This window comes from Nelumbo lutea, chromosome 8 (genome assembly GCF_056320005.1).
Source record: "Nelumbo lutea isolate HS-2025 chromosome 8, American lotus-T2T, whole genome shotgun sequence".
In the NCBI taxonomy this organism is placed as follows: Eukaryota; Viridiplantae; Streptophyta; class Magnoliopsida; order Proteales; family Nelumbonaceae; genus Nelumbo; species Nelumbo lutea.
Window position 1 is genome coordinate 18822181 of NC_142691.1, and position 14616 is coordinate 18836796.

At 37.3% G+C, this 14616-nt stretch overlaps 1 protein-coding gene across 5 annotated transcripts in view; it reads left to right on the plus strand.

Annotated features, from left to right (window-relative positions):
- LOC148843133 (uncharacterized) overlaps positions 1–14616 on the plus strand; it is a 45021-nt gene that overhangs the window by 29461 nt on the left and 944 nt on the right. For 4 of the 5 annotated variants that reach the window (XM_088958205.1, XM_088958204.1, XM_088958202.1 and 1 more), the window contains 5 exons: positions 6086–6250; positions 6354–6533; positions 10783–10896; positions 11054–11236; positions 14212–14256. In XM_088958205.1, the coding sequence (XP_088814331.1) occupies positions 6086–6250; positions 6354–6533; positions 10783–10896; positions 11054–11236; positions 14212–14256 (687 nt within the window). Of the gene's footprint in view, positions 1–2593; positions 2667–6085; positions 6251–6353; positions 6534–10782; positions 10897–11053; positions 11237–14211; positions 14257–14616 lie in introns of those variants that run through there. The other variant, XM_088958206.1, reaches the window with a different exon arrangement.

The following is a 14616-nucleotide window of genomic DNA, read 5'->3' on the forward strand; positions in this document are numbered from 1 at the left end:
CTTTTTGGGCGCAGGTGGAACCCTCCATCAGATTTGCAGAGCCTATTTTCCCCTTCTTTTTTCAGGTGGCGCATGAAAAAAGGAAGGACTATGTGGAGAGGACTGAGGGCTGCAGTATGCTGGCCTTTATGGAAAGAAAGAAATCTTAGAATCTTCTCGGAAGAAGAGAGAGGGGCTGAAGAATTGAGGGCTGTGATCCATGTCAGGGCTGTACAGTGGCTGAAATCTTTAGAGCTATTCACAAACTACACAGTGGATGACATGTTGAGGAAGTGAGGTGAGATTGCAAACTGCGTGAAGTCCAAATCAGTTGTGAAGATGTCTTGGACACCTCACCTCCCCCCCCCCCCCCCCCCCACACACACACACCCCCCCCACCCCCACACCCACACACACACCCACCTGCTGGATTCCTAAAATTGAACTTTGATGGGAGCTGTAGGGGGAATCCTGGACAATCAGGGATTGGGGGTGTTTTTAGAGATGAGAACGGGGTCATTTCTGCTATGTTCTCAGGTCCAATTGGAGTGGGGGATTCTCTTAAGAGCTGAGATCTTGGCAGTTATTGGAAGGAGTTCAGAAAGCTAAGGAGATGGATGCCAGAAAACTCATAATTGAAGGGGACTCGGAGGTGGTGGTAGGGTGGCTGAGGAAAGACAACTGTGGATTGTGGAAATACAACAATGAGAGGAGAAAATTCAAGTGGCTGGTGTGGGAAATGGAAATCAGGACGAGTTGGGTTAAAAGAACAGCTAACTCTATAGCTGATGGGCTAGCTAAACAGGGGATAGAAAGGGATGTAATGTTTTGGGCTAAGTTGTAACTAAATTGCATCTTCTTTTCCTTTTCTTTCTTTGAGGACTTAAGTTGTTTTTGGAAGATAAGAGTGTTTGTCTTCCTTGCTGTAACTATTCTTGTGATATTTTAATAAAATTGCTGAAGTTGTTATTGATAAAAAAAAAGATCTTGTCTGTTCCACTTCTATGTTGATTTCTGTATTCCCAATGGGTCCAATGAAAGCCCATATGGTGTTTTTTCCCTGATTGATAAAAATACCACTAGTGCCAGTAAGACCAGGATTGCTAAGGTTGAATGCCATATTGCCATCAAATTGTAGTTTACTCTCCCTGGTTGCACTTCGATGCACCAAGCTCAATGAAATTAACCATTGACCATTATTGCTGAAAGTTGATGCATATCCAAACCATTTTATTTTCCCAAGTTGGGGTCCTGATGGGGAGGATAATTGAGGGGATCGAGTTTAGCATGGAAAGGCAAAATATCTCTTTTCTTCATTGTGTAGATGGTTCTATTATTTTTAGAGGTGTATTCTGATTTGCTTTGGAGCTACATTGTGTTCGAAGATTAATCTAGACAAAAGTGAGCTGCTGAACTTAGGTGACTTGGAAACAATCCTTGAGTTCTCTTTCTTCAAAGTTCTTGGGCTTCCTTGGTAAAAAGTACAGGTCTTAGGTGATACGAGGTTCAGTTGTGGAGCAGTCTGAGTGAAAAATTGGTATGTTGGAAGATAGTATACTTGCCAAAAGGTGGTAAGTTAACAGTTGTCAAAAGTACCTTGTCTGACTTTCTTTTTTACTGCCTGTCCTTTTTCTCAATTCTGACATCAGTGGTATACATTCTAGAGAACATAATGTGGGGCATTTTACATGATGGTCCAAAGAATTAGAGTATCACATAGCAGCATGGTGCCATGGACCCTAAATGTGCATGGAAAAAATTATGGTGCAGTGGGCCTTATGAACTTAGTTATAATGATAAATGAAGCATTACTTTGGTAATTTGTCATGGTACAGGCAAAAAGAGGAAAACCATGGAGAACATAACTGGATGATAATATGGAAGTAAAGTAATTTGCAATAAATGTGGAATAACGGTTCTTGATTGGTATGCAGCTAGTTTGGATTTGGAGTCCCTAGTGTTGACGTGTGTGGAAGGACATCGTGAAGATATGTAATGATTTCAGCAAGTTCATAGCCTATAAATCAGGTATAGGTATACATTCTGTTTTGCACTGATTGTGCAGGGACATGCCACTGTGGGATGATTTCTCTATCCTTTATGGGTCAAATAGTGTTGCACATTGAGTTTTGTGAGCTGGTCTAAGTATAGGTGGTATGGAACCTCTGTTGTCTTCAGCCATAAATTTGGGAGGCTGACTTACTGGTTCATTTTTTATTTAGCTTGGCTTTACAGTACCCCTACAAAAGGTAGGTTATATGTTTGGTGAGGACACAAAGATATGGAAATTAGATTCTTGTAGTATTTTGTGGATGTCATCTTTCTGTGACTTCGTTAGAAGCTCTGAGTTTACTTTCCTTTGGAAATAGATTTAGAAGGCTCATGGCCATCCAAAAAATTTTCTTCTTCCTTCATATCTTCAATAATATCTTGGTGATAAGCTACCTGATATATGGAGCAAAGGAGTTAAACAGTAATTATGTGCTGTGGAGAGTCTTGGAGGAATATGTCCCCTTTTTATTGCTGTTTATGACTTTATCAATTACCTTATCAAGTTTTTTCTCAAGCAGTTCTCTTACCATGTTTGGTCTGACTTCCTACTTTACTCATCCAGATTGAGTACTCCCTAAGTTTCCAGTGATGCCGATGTACTCGTGGCCAAGGCCAATCAGGGTTTAGTCACCATGGTATCATTCTGTGGAACTTTCTCCCATTTTCATTTATGGTTTAAAATGTAGTGAATTTTCGGAAATGTTGCTTGACATATATCGGTGTTGAGACCCATCGACACAAACTTTCACTTGAAATAGAAAATATAATATATTGGCCAATATTTCACCATTTCAGTAAATGTCAATCATATTGTTTAAAAAAAAAAAAGATCTCTTTAAATATGTTCCAATGGAAGTTTTCCTAAGTAACTGGAAGGAAATTGCTTCCTCAGCTCCGACTAAAGAGGCCTTAATTCAGGATTGGTGCCCCCCAACTAATGTGTTTATAAAATTGAATTTTGATGGGAGTAGTGGTGGAAACCCAGGGCAGTCAGGAATTGGTGGAGTTTTTAGGGATGAGGAAGGAAATATAATTGCTCTGTTCTCAGGTCCAAATGGGGTGGGCGATTCATTGAGAGCTGAGATTTTGGCGGCTGTGGAAGGGGTTAAGAGGGCAAAGGAACTGAACATTAGAAAATTGATTATTGAGGGAGACTCAAAGCTGGTGGTGGACTGGATAAAGAAGAAAAACAATGGTTTCTGGAATTACAGCAACGAAAGGAAGCAGTTCAAATGACTAACAGAAGACATTGAAGTCAAGGCATCTTGGGTCAGAAGAAGTGCCAAACTTCTTCGCTGATGGGCTAGCAAAGCAAGGGGCGAATAGAGCCTGTTTTTTCTGGGCTCAATTGTATTCTTTTATTTTCGTTTTTCTGGCTTTGGTTAGTTCCCTGAGGGTGGGATAAGAAAGTTTGTCCCCCCTCTGCATTGTACTTGTCTCTTCTAATAAAGTTAACTCGTTATTGATAAAAAAAATAATATTTCAAAATATTTCCAAGCATATGTCAACAACTTGGGCATATATTCAAAATACAGACATTTAATGTCAAACAAAAAGAGAACAAGAGAGATGTTAAAGGAGAAAAAGAAGAGGTTTTTAGCTTGTGTACCTGGAGCTGGAGGCATTACAACTTCAGGATCTAACCAAGCACAAGAGTGGTCTCTACCCTTGGTCATGCGCTGAAATACCCTTTTCTTGGAAGCAGGATGTTGGACTTCTGAAACTTTGAAGAAATTGCTAGAATTTTAATCTAATCTCGACTCAGGTATGCAATACTGACCCTATTTCCCTCTCACGGTGAATAACCTTGAAAATACAAGGGGAAAAAAGAAGAGGGAGAGAGAGGTGTGGACTGGAGGTCGAGGAGAAGAATGCACTTCGCCTTTGTCTTCTTCTAATTTTTTCTTGAAGGACTTCATTGAGTGCTGGCTTGCTGATCACTGCTTGGACAGGCGCACTCTGTGTCTCTTTGAGATTGTGGGAGGCTAGAGGGTTCAACGCTTCGAATGAATATTGAATTCTTAAGCCTTAGCTCTTAAGTTTGTTTAAACTTTAAAGACTTGCTGCAGTCCATGATAGTCTATGGAAGTCTATCCATCACCATACTGAGTCCTGAAATGTAGCTTTAAAACACCTTTATAAACATGTTACAATGCAAGAGGGTCTATTGTAATATTATAGACCTCATAATTGAAAACTTATAAATAGAATCTTTGTTTCACTCTTATTACATTACATGAAGGTCTATGGTAATATTGTAGACCCTAATTATAAAAGCCAGTAAAAATGAATAAATAATAAGAAAGTTATATCTGAAATAAAATTTAGAATATTCATTAGAAAACAAAAATAAAAACAAATGATTAAATTAATTACCTATTAGAATAAAATAAAATGCATAAATAAAGTATTTTTATAATAATAAAAACACTAAATGGTTTGTATGGTAATATTGTAGATTCTCATTATAAAAGCCAATAAAAATGGATAAATAATCAGAAAGTTTATATTAGAAATAAAATATTCACAAAAAATGATTAAACTAATTAATTATTAGAAGAAAAATAAAATGCATAAATGAAAACGTATTATAATAATACAATATTAAACGGTTTATATTATTCTATTCTAATTATTTATTAGAACCAAAAGAGATGCATACATGTAATATTATTTCATACTAATAAAATGTTAACATATTAAATGGTTGAAGTCATAGGACAACTTCGTTGTTTATCATTTTGTTCTTAATCTTAGTTTCTTGGCTTTGTGTGATGGCTCGTCTACAAAGGTGTATGTATTTATGTTTCTTTTGTCATTTCACAAAATAGTAATGCCTATTTCCTTTATTTGGGTAACTGCATACTCAGAAAGAAAACTTTTCCTTTGGAGTCAGTAATTGGGAAGATAAGTGACTGATGAGGTGCTCCTGGACTTTGGTGGGTTGAAATATGATCATTTTAAATGCTATTGTGAACATATTACCTTTGATTCTTCTTATAATGATAAGCCAGCATAAACTTGTGTTAGGTTACATGGTTTTCCCCTTTTCCTCAGTAATCACGCAATTTTTTTTTGCCTCTCATAACTCTGTTTATCAAATAAATAATACCAACAACCTCTTGGTGCTAGTGTTGAGACCCTTAACAATAGTATGGAGGAGAAGGTAGAGGTTCACCATAATGAACCAATGAGATGCTGGAGCTGATAAGTGACAAGATGAGGAAAATTGTCTTAGATAATGTGTGCTGGAGTATGTGGAATATGTTTAAACCTTTTTCTGGACCAGTGGGTGTTGGTGATTCTACAAGGGCTGAGTAACCAGCAGCAGTACAAGGCACACAACTGGCCAGTCAACTTTGAGTGGAAAACTTGATAGTTGAGGGGGACTCCAAGGTAGTAGTGGGCTGGCGGACAAATCCAGAAACAGTTGATTACAGGGATCTGTTAAAGAAGGTTAACTGGCTGACAAGAAATATGAGAGTTAGGGTTCAGTGGGTTAGTAGATTGGCAAATGCCATGGCTGATTCTTTGGCTAAACAAAGGGTATCAAGGGGAGACCTGTTTTGGGCTACCTTGTAATTGTAATTCAGGCTTGTGTGTGTTTATTTGCATATGGTTCAGTCCTAGGGGGAAGTAACACTTCGTGCCTCCTCCTAGGCTGACTGCACACTCTTTGTTTGATTAATAAAATTGCATTCATTTATCCAAAAAAAAAGGAAAAGAAAAGCATTGGAGGTTGCTGATTAATGGAGCGGGATTGACAGTATCACAGAGCCCAGGTTGTTGGGATAAAGCATAATTTGGTTGAGCTGAGAATTGGAGACACGAACCCTTGCATATGGTGATTGGATAAGACTTGTGTGGCTAGTGAACATAATTGTTCGACATTGAATTTCTTTGATCACTAATTTTGTTATCAGTTTTATAATTTCTTGTTACCATAGATGCTATCAAGAAAGGAAAAAGAAGATCGTTTTCTATGGTGTTGCAAATAGAATGATGGGGACTATTCTGCATGCTGCATGCATAACATTAGTTGGTTTTGTTGCAGGGTTTATTGCAAAGCGAGGTTGAAGGTGCTGATAATGAAAAAGTTGGCTTTTATGGCAGATGTATGATTCATGCAGCACAGCATCTCTGTGATTCTGACATTCATCTTGCTGACACTAAAACTGATAGTGCAGAAAAGAATGAAGCAACCTGTGCACGCACAGAGGTACTTTTTTTCCTTGATGTTGATGTGGTCTTTCTTAGTACCTCCGCATACTAGCTAATTAGATATTCTCTTCTGTTGTCTGATTATGTAACTTTTCAACTAGGGTTACAAGGGTCGCAAAAGGGATGGCTTCAGACATAATCTTCCTGGGAAATCCAATAAAAATGGTGGATGCCTTGTTCCCCAAGAACAGATAAATGCATGGCTTCACATCAATGGGCAGAAGTCATGTACACGAGGATTTCTAAAGCCACTGCCTTCTGATGTTGAATATGATTGTCGGGTATTGTGAAATTGCTCAGTAATTATTTTTAATTGAGTTATTTGTGAAAAGTTTCTTGCATAGATATTCAAAGTTAGCAGTTGGTATTTATGTCTGAACACTGATATGATGATCATTTGAATTGAGTCCATAGTGAGTGACATAGGACATTTGGCTTCAGTCTTTGTCTGTAATATAAAAAGGAAGCTTGGATATGCTAGGATAGGGAATTACTACCTCTGTTTTTCAAATAAAGAGTGCATCTTTGGCTATTTGGTGTACCCTTTTTTGTGCAGCTCCACACCTGTACACCATTGATTGAGAAAAAAAAAACTTTTAAAGAAATCCTCCACTGTCTTATTTTATTTCTATTTTGTTTTCCGTTACCCAATCATGTGCCATCGCAAATGCTTAAAGCAAGTAATGTACATATAACAAAATAAAAGAACTGATGATATTATTATTAAAAAATCAGACATAAGAAGCAAAGAAGTAAAGCTTCAAAATAACTTTGTGGTTGACTGAGTCTACTAGTTGTTAGTTGGCTAGTCTACCTGGTTTATGCTTAGTTATTCCTAGTGACTTCATCATGAGTATCAGCTAACTAAGTAGGTGTTTGGCATCGGTGCTGGGAACATCGCACCGTTTTCTGAGAAAAACGGTGCTGGGCATGTGGAGTTGTCTTTTGGAACCAGTGCTGCCGCATAGGCATTTTTTGAGAAAACAGCACTGGTTTTGTTTGGTACCAGTGCTGCCAGCAACGTTTTCAACATTGATCTATACTATCCAATGTCCAAGATGATGCCACATTGATGCCACGTCATTGCATCATTGGCAGCAATGCACCATTTTTCCAAAAAACATTGAATTTGGTTTGCTCCATACTACACTTTCCCGATTTCCAAGGCATGGTCTGGAGCAACATTTTTTTTTTTTTGGAAAAACGATACCAAACAACAAAAGGGTGTTGTTTGAAGCACCGTTTTTTCTGATGTGGTGCCTATGTGGCGCTGTTTTCTCAGAAAACGACATTGATGCCAAACGTTGCCTAAGTAGTCATGCAGTTGTGTTGTCCTCAACTGGCTACATGGTTAAGTAAACTAAAATGTTGTCTTGAGTCTAGGCCGCTATGACCTGCAAGAGGGGTATCTGCATGTATATCATGTATAGAGGTTTTGGAGCCACATGAATGGGTCCCACCCTATGGGATTCCCTAGGCCAAAATGAACATAGGCTCATGGTTTTTATCCATCTGAGATGCATTTCACTTTTGTGTTTCATAGAATATTTTTTCAATGCCCAAATGGCTAAGTTTGGCTACATGAACCTTCTATTATTACCAGATGGTCATATTTATAACTGGTAGTGATTGATGTCTTGGATAGAGCTATCAGATGTTGGGCCCTATCTCTTTATGCCAACACATTATATGATAAAGCAAGGATTAGAAGAAATCCATTCAGTCATAAGAACTGTTCCTATTACATAAAACATAGTGGTTGGTTTGCTTTTTTGTTGATCAATAACTGTCAATTCATAAGAACTGTTCCTATGCATCTTCATTTTTCTTAATACAAAAAATTTTTATTAAAAATAAAGAAAATTGAGATTTTTCTTCCTCTTCTTCCTCCTCATCCCCCCTCCTCTTAAGGAGGCTTACACATCTTACGTTTTGAAATACGCCTCACACCTCTAGGTAGTGGAATGCCTTGCGTCATGCCTTTGCATTTTAAAACATTACTTCTTACTTCTACACCCACCTCCCACCCACCCTATGATCCCTATTCTCATCCCTTGGATCCCAAAGAAAGTCTCTCAATAGTTTTTGCAATTTGCAAGCCACCTCTGTTAGGATCTTGAAAACCGACAAGTAATAAATATGCAAGTTAGCTAAAGTAGACCTAATTTGGGTTATTCTTCCTCCAAGAGATAAGTAGGTTTTCTTCCATGAAGCAAGTTTCTTTTCAAATCTCTCCACAATTGGAATCCAAAAACTACCTCTCTGTGGATTGTCTCCTAGTGGCAGACCTAAGTAGTTTAGCAGCCAATTAGATACTGAACATTCCAAAATATCTACAACTTCTAATATTTCCCCTTCCTCCATATTGGCTCCCACAATACAACTTTTCTCAAAAATCTCTTTTAGGTTTGGCATTTGTTCAAAAAGTTGTATTGCAAGTTTCAAATTCTTGATCCAGTTCAAATCCTCTCTTTCATAGGAAAGGATCGTATCTTCTGCAAACTGCAAGTGAGTGAGTGGAATGTTCTCCTCCCTACCTATTCTCTAACTCCTTACTAAGCTTCTAGACAATGCTCTAGAGATCAAATTCCCCTGAACTTTTGCAACTAGGGTAAACAAGAAAGGAGATGGGGGTCACCTTGTCTTATTTCCCTTAATGCCAGGAAGAAATCTACCATTGTCCCATTTACCAAGATAGAGTAATGGCAAGTCCTAACACACCCCAACACTCAATTGCATCATCTATCTCCAAAACCAAAACTACTCATCACCTCCAAGGAGGACCAATCTACCATATCATAAGCTTTTTCTAGATCCAATTTGCACACCACTCTCTTTTTCCTTGATGTCTTCAAATCCTCCACATTCTCATTTGCTATTAGGATTTGATCTGCTATCTACCTTCCCCTCACGAAAGCTCCTTGGTTATGAGCTATTAAGGTTGGGGCAATAACTTATATAACTAGGCAGGGTAAAAATATTGTGAAATGTGAAGTCTACCAATTAATAGTTGTGATGATAGTAGGTGCAATAACTTATTTATCAAAAAAAAGAAAGTCATAAATTGCTTAACAACCTGCTGAAGCCTTTGAATATTTTGTTGACCTAATGAAGGTTCTAAATATTGATACAGACTGATACACTGGATGGGGTGTTGGTCTGTATTGTTGAGCGCTTTATTTTATTTTTTTTTTTCGTTTTTTTTCAGACCTGTTCAGGGGGGACAGTGCTTATAGTAGTGTATCGGTGGGTCACCTATGTATTTTCTGATACAAGCTGATATGTTGCGAAATTTTGATCCTTGGACCTAATTGTGTAAAGGGGAAAAAAAAAACAATGCCAAGCCATTGGTACATAATGCAACATGCCTTCTTAAGCCTGCTAGGATACCTTGACTTCTAACGGCAATGCCTCCGTAGTCTTTTTAGCAAGCAAAAATATATAGAGGATCTCTAGGAGAGTCCCTTGTACTAGATTCTCAGTTGTCATTATCTACACATCTCCTTTTACTCTAAATATCATGGAGCATGCCCAACATTTGTTTTCATGATAATCAGATCAAATGTATTTGTTAAAAATGAAATAGAAAGATGATAATGACTACATATTTCCAAGCTGATTCAGTATCCTTGATAGAGTGGCTGGATTGATAAACTGTCTAGGAGCAATTTTTTTCTGAAGGATGAAAACAAATTTCATTAAACTCAAAAAAGGGAGTACATCTCAAAACCAATGGATGTCAAGTTGACAAACAGATACACACTAGAAATCAAACTTAAAATGAATTATTATTACAAGGCTGTAAATCAAGGGTGCTCCAAAATCTCTCCAACAAATTGGCTTTGTATACTTGATCAAAGTCTTGAAGTCTAAGAACCCAGTCTGAAATCAGGTTGCTCACTGCTGCTACCAAATGTTCAATACTTTTTGACTTATTCTCAAAAACCCTTCTGTTACTCTTTCCATATAGACCAGCATACTGCAAATGGAACACAGCTCCAAATAATTCTAGCTTTCTTGCTTCTTCTGAGTTTTGGCCATTTGGAGAAGATTTCTGCAGGAAACATTGGTTGGAAGACACTCTCTCCAAACAAAAAGGAGAAGAACATCCAATTGAAGTTTGCTACACTGCATGAGAAGAACAAGTGAAGTACTGTTTCTTCCTCCTGTTTACACCGTCTAGGAGCATACCCATTTTAGCTTTTACCAAAATTTCCATTTAGTGTGGTGATAAAATCTATTAGCCTAAAGAAAGAAAGCATGACGATCTTATATCCATAAACCCAGTTGTTACCATATGAGTTCTCTTTTATTGCATGAAATTCTGTTTATTGAGTGACAGTCAAAATATAACCAGTAATCTGGGTGAAAGATACTCATGAGCACTGCTATTCTATTTTTGAACTTTCTGATTTTGGTTACCAAGTTAGACTACATTTCAAAATTTTATCGTTGCTATTTGGTATCCAGTTGGTGTTGTCATTGCAAGTTTGTAACAATATTATTTTCATATTTTACTTTATTAAGCAGAAAGAATATGCTCGCTACAAACAGGCAAAGGGATGGAAGCATTTGGTAGTATACAAATCTGGGATACATGCTCTTGGTCTTTACACATCTAGGTTCATTGCCCGTGGTGCAATGGTAATTACTCTCCACAGTATATATATATATATATATATATATTTTTGATAAATACCACAGTATATATTTTTCATGAACACTTCCCTCTGTCTTTAAAGAAATTGTAACTTATTGTTGTTAGGATTTGGAACATGTAATTTATTTATGTTCTTTTTAGGTTGTTGAGTATGTTGGCGAGATTGTTGGGCTCCGTGTGGCTGATAAAAGAGAAGTTGAGTATCAGTCAGGGAGGAGACTTCAGTACAAGAGTGCTTGCTATTTCTTTAGGATTGATAAAGAGCATATTATTGATGCCACCCGGAAAGGAGGGATTGCTCGATTTGTCAACCACTCATGCCTTGTAATCCTCTTTACTGTGGTGCACTTGTTTCTGTTTGTAAATCTCTAAGAATATATTAATTTACCAGATTATTGACTTGTTTGAGCACCAAAGGATCTCTTGAACAATCCTCTTGACACATGTTTATTGAAGCTTAATTTTGAAGTGAAAAAAAGAACCCCCTCAAATTGTTGAGAATACTTTTTACATGGGTTCTTCGAAACCCTGAATAAATTGCAGACAGGCATGTGCAAATATGGATCCTTGCATTGTACTTTGTTTTTGTTTTTTGAAGAGGTAAGGTACTTTATTGTTATATAAAATAAAATGGTTACATGAACACCCATGTACATGTTAGTGACAAATAAATTTCAGAATAGAAAAAATGAAAAGAGACCATAGGAAACTGCCCTGATGTATTAGTTGTAAAGGTGCTAAGTCAAGGCCCGCCTATGCAATGGTTTTTGATACTAAAAATCTGTTTCATTTTAGCTTGGTTCCCTATTTTTAATAAATTATCTTGTATGTTACAAGGTAAAATTCATTGAAATTGATCTAACATGAAAGAATCAAACGTTACAAATAGAATTGAAAAAACATTACATGGCCTATAAAAAACTAGGGGATAGATCTCTATTTTATTAATGCAAGTGGAAATACAAAAAGAATGTGCATGTGTCCTAAATCAAAGGATAGAAGAAAGTGGCAAAGTGCCAACCAACTGGTTGGTAAGGTCTCCTGCTGGTCGTAGTGGAGACTTGGGATGGAATCCCACCTGCACCTGGGTTGGTGGGGGTTGTGGGTTGGGGGGATGGGCCACCCCCCATTGTGTATCTCTTCATAAGATATCAAAAAGGATAGAAGAAAACAGACACATGAAAGGACAGGAATTGTGTGGACCGTTTGGGATGTTGAACAGAAAATTTGTGGACCGTTTGGGATGGGCTACCCCCCTTGTTATTTTTGAATGCAACCGAGATGTTGAACAAAAAATATGAGAAAGAAAGAAGAGTAGCCACAGAGGATTTAAAAAAAGAACAAAAGAAGTTCAGCAATTGTGTGGACCGTTTGGGAGGAAAGGAACTATCTTTGAGGACAAAGAAAGAAACAAGGAAGTAATCTTGAAAACTGTTACAGTTAGAGTTGCTCATTGGGTGAAAACTTTGAAGCTATTCTCAGATTTCTCGGTGGAAGACTTTTTTTGAAGCTGGGGTTTGGTTGTCCTTTCTTCATCTAGGAATCAAAAGGTCCTATTGGTTTGGTCTCCCCCAAGTGGGGGATGGGTGAAACATTACTTCAACGGAAATAGTTTTGGCAATCCAGGTCCCTATAAAATTGGAGGAGTGATTAGAGATGGGAATAGGAACATTTGTGGCTTGTTTTCAGGGCCTATTGAGTAGGGTGATTCTGTGAGATCTGAATCCATGGCGTCTATTGTTGGGATGCAAAAAGCCAAGGAAATGGGAATCACAAGGCTGATAGTAGAAGGGGACTCAAAAGTAGTCATTGTCTGGCTGAAAAAAGAAGGGGTATTATGGCACTTCAGAAATGAATTCAGGTGGTTCAAGATGCGATCAAGACATGCAAATAAAGTTAAGATGGTGGAATTAGCCTAACAAGGTTTGGCGGATGAATTAGCCTAACAAGGACTGAAAAGATATCATTTGTTTTGGGCTCAATGTTAATTAGGTGGTGGAACTCTTTGTTGTAATGGGTGTTATTTCTAACAACTTGTTGTACTCGTCTCATTTTAAGTTCTAATAAGATTCTTTGAGTTACTGATAAAAGAACAAAAGAAGAGGCCAGACCATCTTATGGCTCTCTAGGCTGAATTTGAGGATTATGATGGCCTTCTGCACCCCTTTATTTTATATAATATGATGCAGTTTAGTTGCACTGCACCTACAATTATTACACCTCTCATATGGAAACACCAAGGCAAAGCACTATCCACTTGGCAATCTCAAAAAACGCCCTATCGCCTAGGTACCTACCTAGGCATTGCTTTGAGAATGCATGATATGTGACTGTAAAATCTTGAGAATGGATAATAGATTTATAACACCTGATGAATTTAGTATAATTATTTTTGATTGGCAACCATAAAGGGTATGTGAAAATAGACAAAAAAAATATGGGGGAAAGAAGGAAGAAAAACAACAAAATTAAGATGAGAGGGAACCGACCTGGGAAAACACATAATTGATGATACTTCTGATTGCTTGTAGAAAGATAGGAAACCATCCAGGGAAATCCTACAGCCACAAAAAGTATCCTCGTTAAAATACAAATGACCAAGAAAAAATGTGACACACAATGCACCCACAACCAATAAGAAAAGGGAACTGATTCTCACTATAAAGCCTTGACAACGCCTATCTAGAAAAAAGAAGAAATTCTATCCCTTGGGAGCAACAAACTATATGGTGCAATCAAGGAGTTGCCTTAACACCCACTCTGCTACCCATTCCTGGGATATTTTCCACTTTTCCCTCCCTTCTCCCTATTGAGCTATGCATTTTCTCTTTTCTTTCTAAATCTCTCTCTCTCTCTCTCTCTCTCTCATTCTAATGCCCGCAGAATATCCCATCCAATTGTATTTATTTAATTTAATATAATGGATTTGATCTATATCATTACATTTATTTTGTTCTCCATTCTGTGAATTATTGCATTGTTTAAATACAATGATGTGATGTTAAGAAGTAACTATTTATTAATGCACTAGTAATTTCATTGAATCTTTTTATTTTTTTTCTTTTGGTTGCCAATTCTGACAACTGATACCCCCCCCATCCAGTTAATTTTTTTTACTCCTCTATCCATGTAACATATTTACTACTACACAAATGCATGTTTTGAATGCTTGAACAGATCTTAAATTGGTTGGATGTTCCAGAGTTTCACTTTTTTATTTTTTATTTTTATCAATACTTATTTATGCGACTGTTATGCACTTTATTCTAACCGTTTCCTTGCCTATTTGTTATGACCAGCCAAATTGCGTTGCCAAGGTAATTTCGGTGCGCAATGAAAAGAAGGTAACTTACTGAACTAATGCAATGTTTTTTTTTTATTTTTTTTATTGGCAAAGTTATTTTTGGCGAATTACATTATTTTATTTTGATTGTGTTGAAGATGGTAGGCTGGCAAAAGTACTGTTTCTTGTTTTCAGGGTTATATATGCTAACCTTACCAGTAAGTGGATTGGCTTTCAATGGACATTTTCTCAACCCAAACCAGTACCAGTTTGTAAGCTGCCCCCAGCATTTTCTGGCATTTGGCCAATGCCACTCCTTTCAATAAATGGGCCAGGTTGCTTCTCCACTGGTTCAAAATTGACCTTAACCAACTCCTAATTTCCCTGTTATTTCTACAAGCGCTGTTTAGTAGTGACAAAT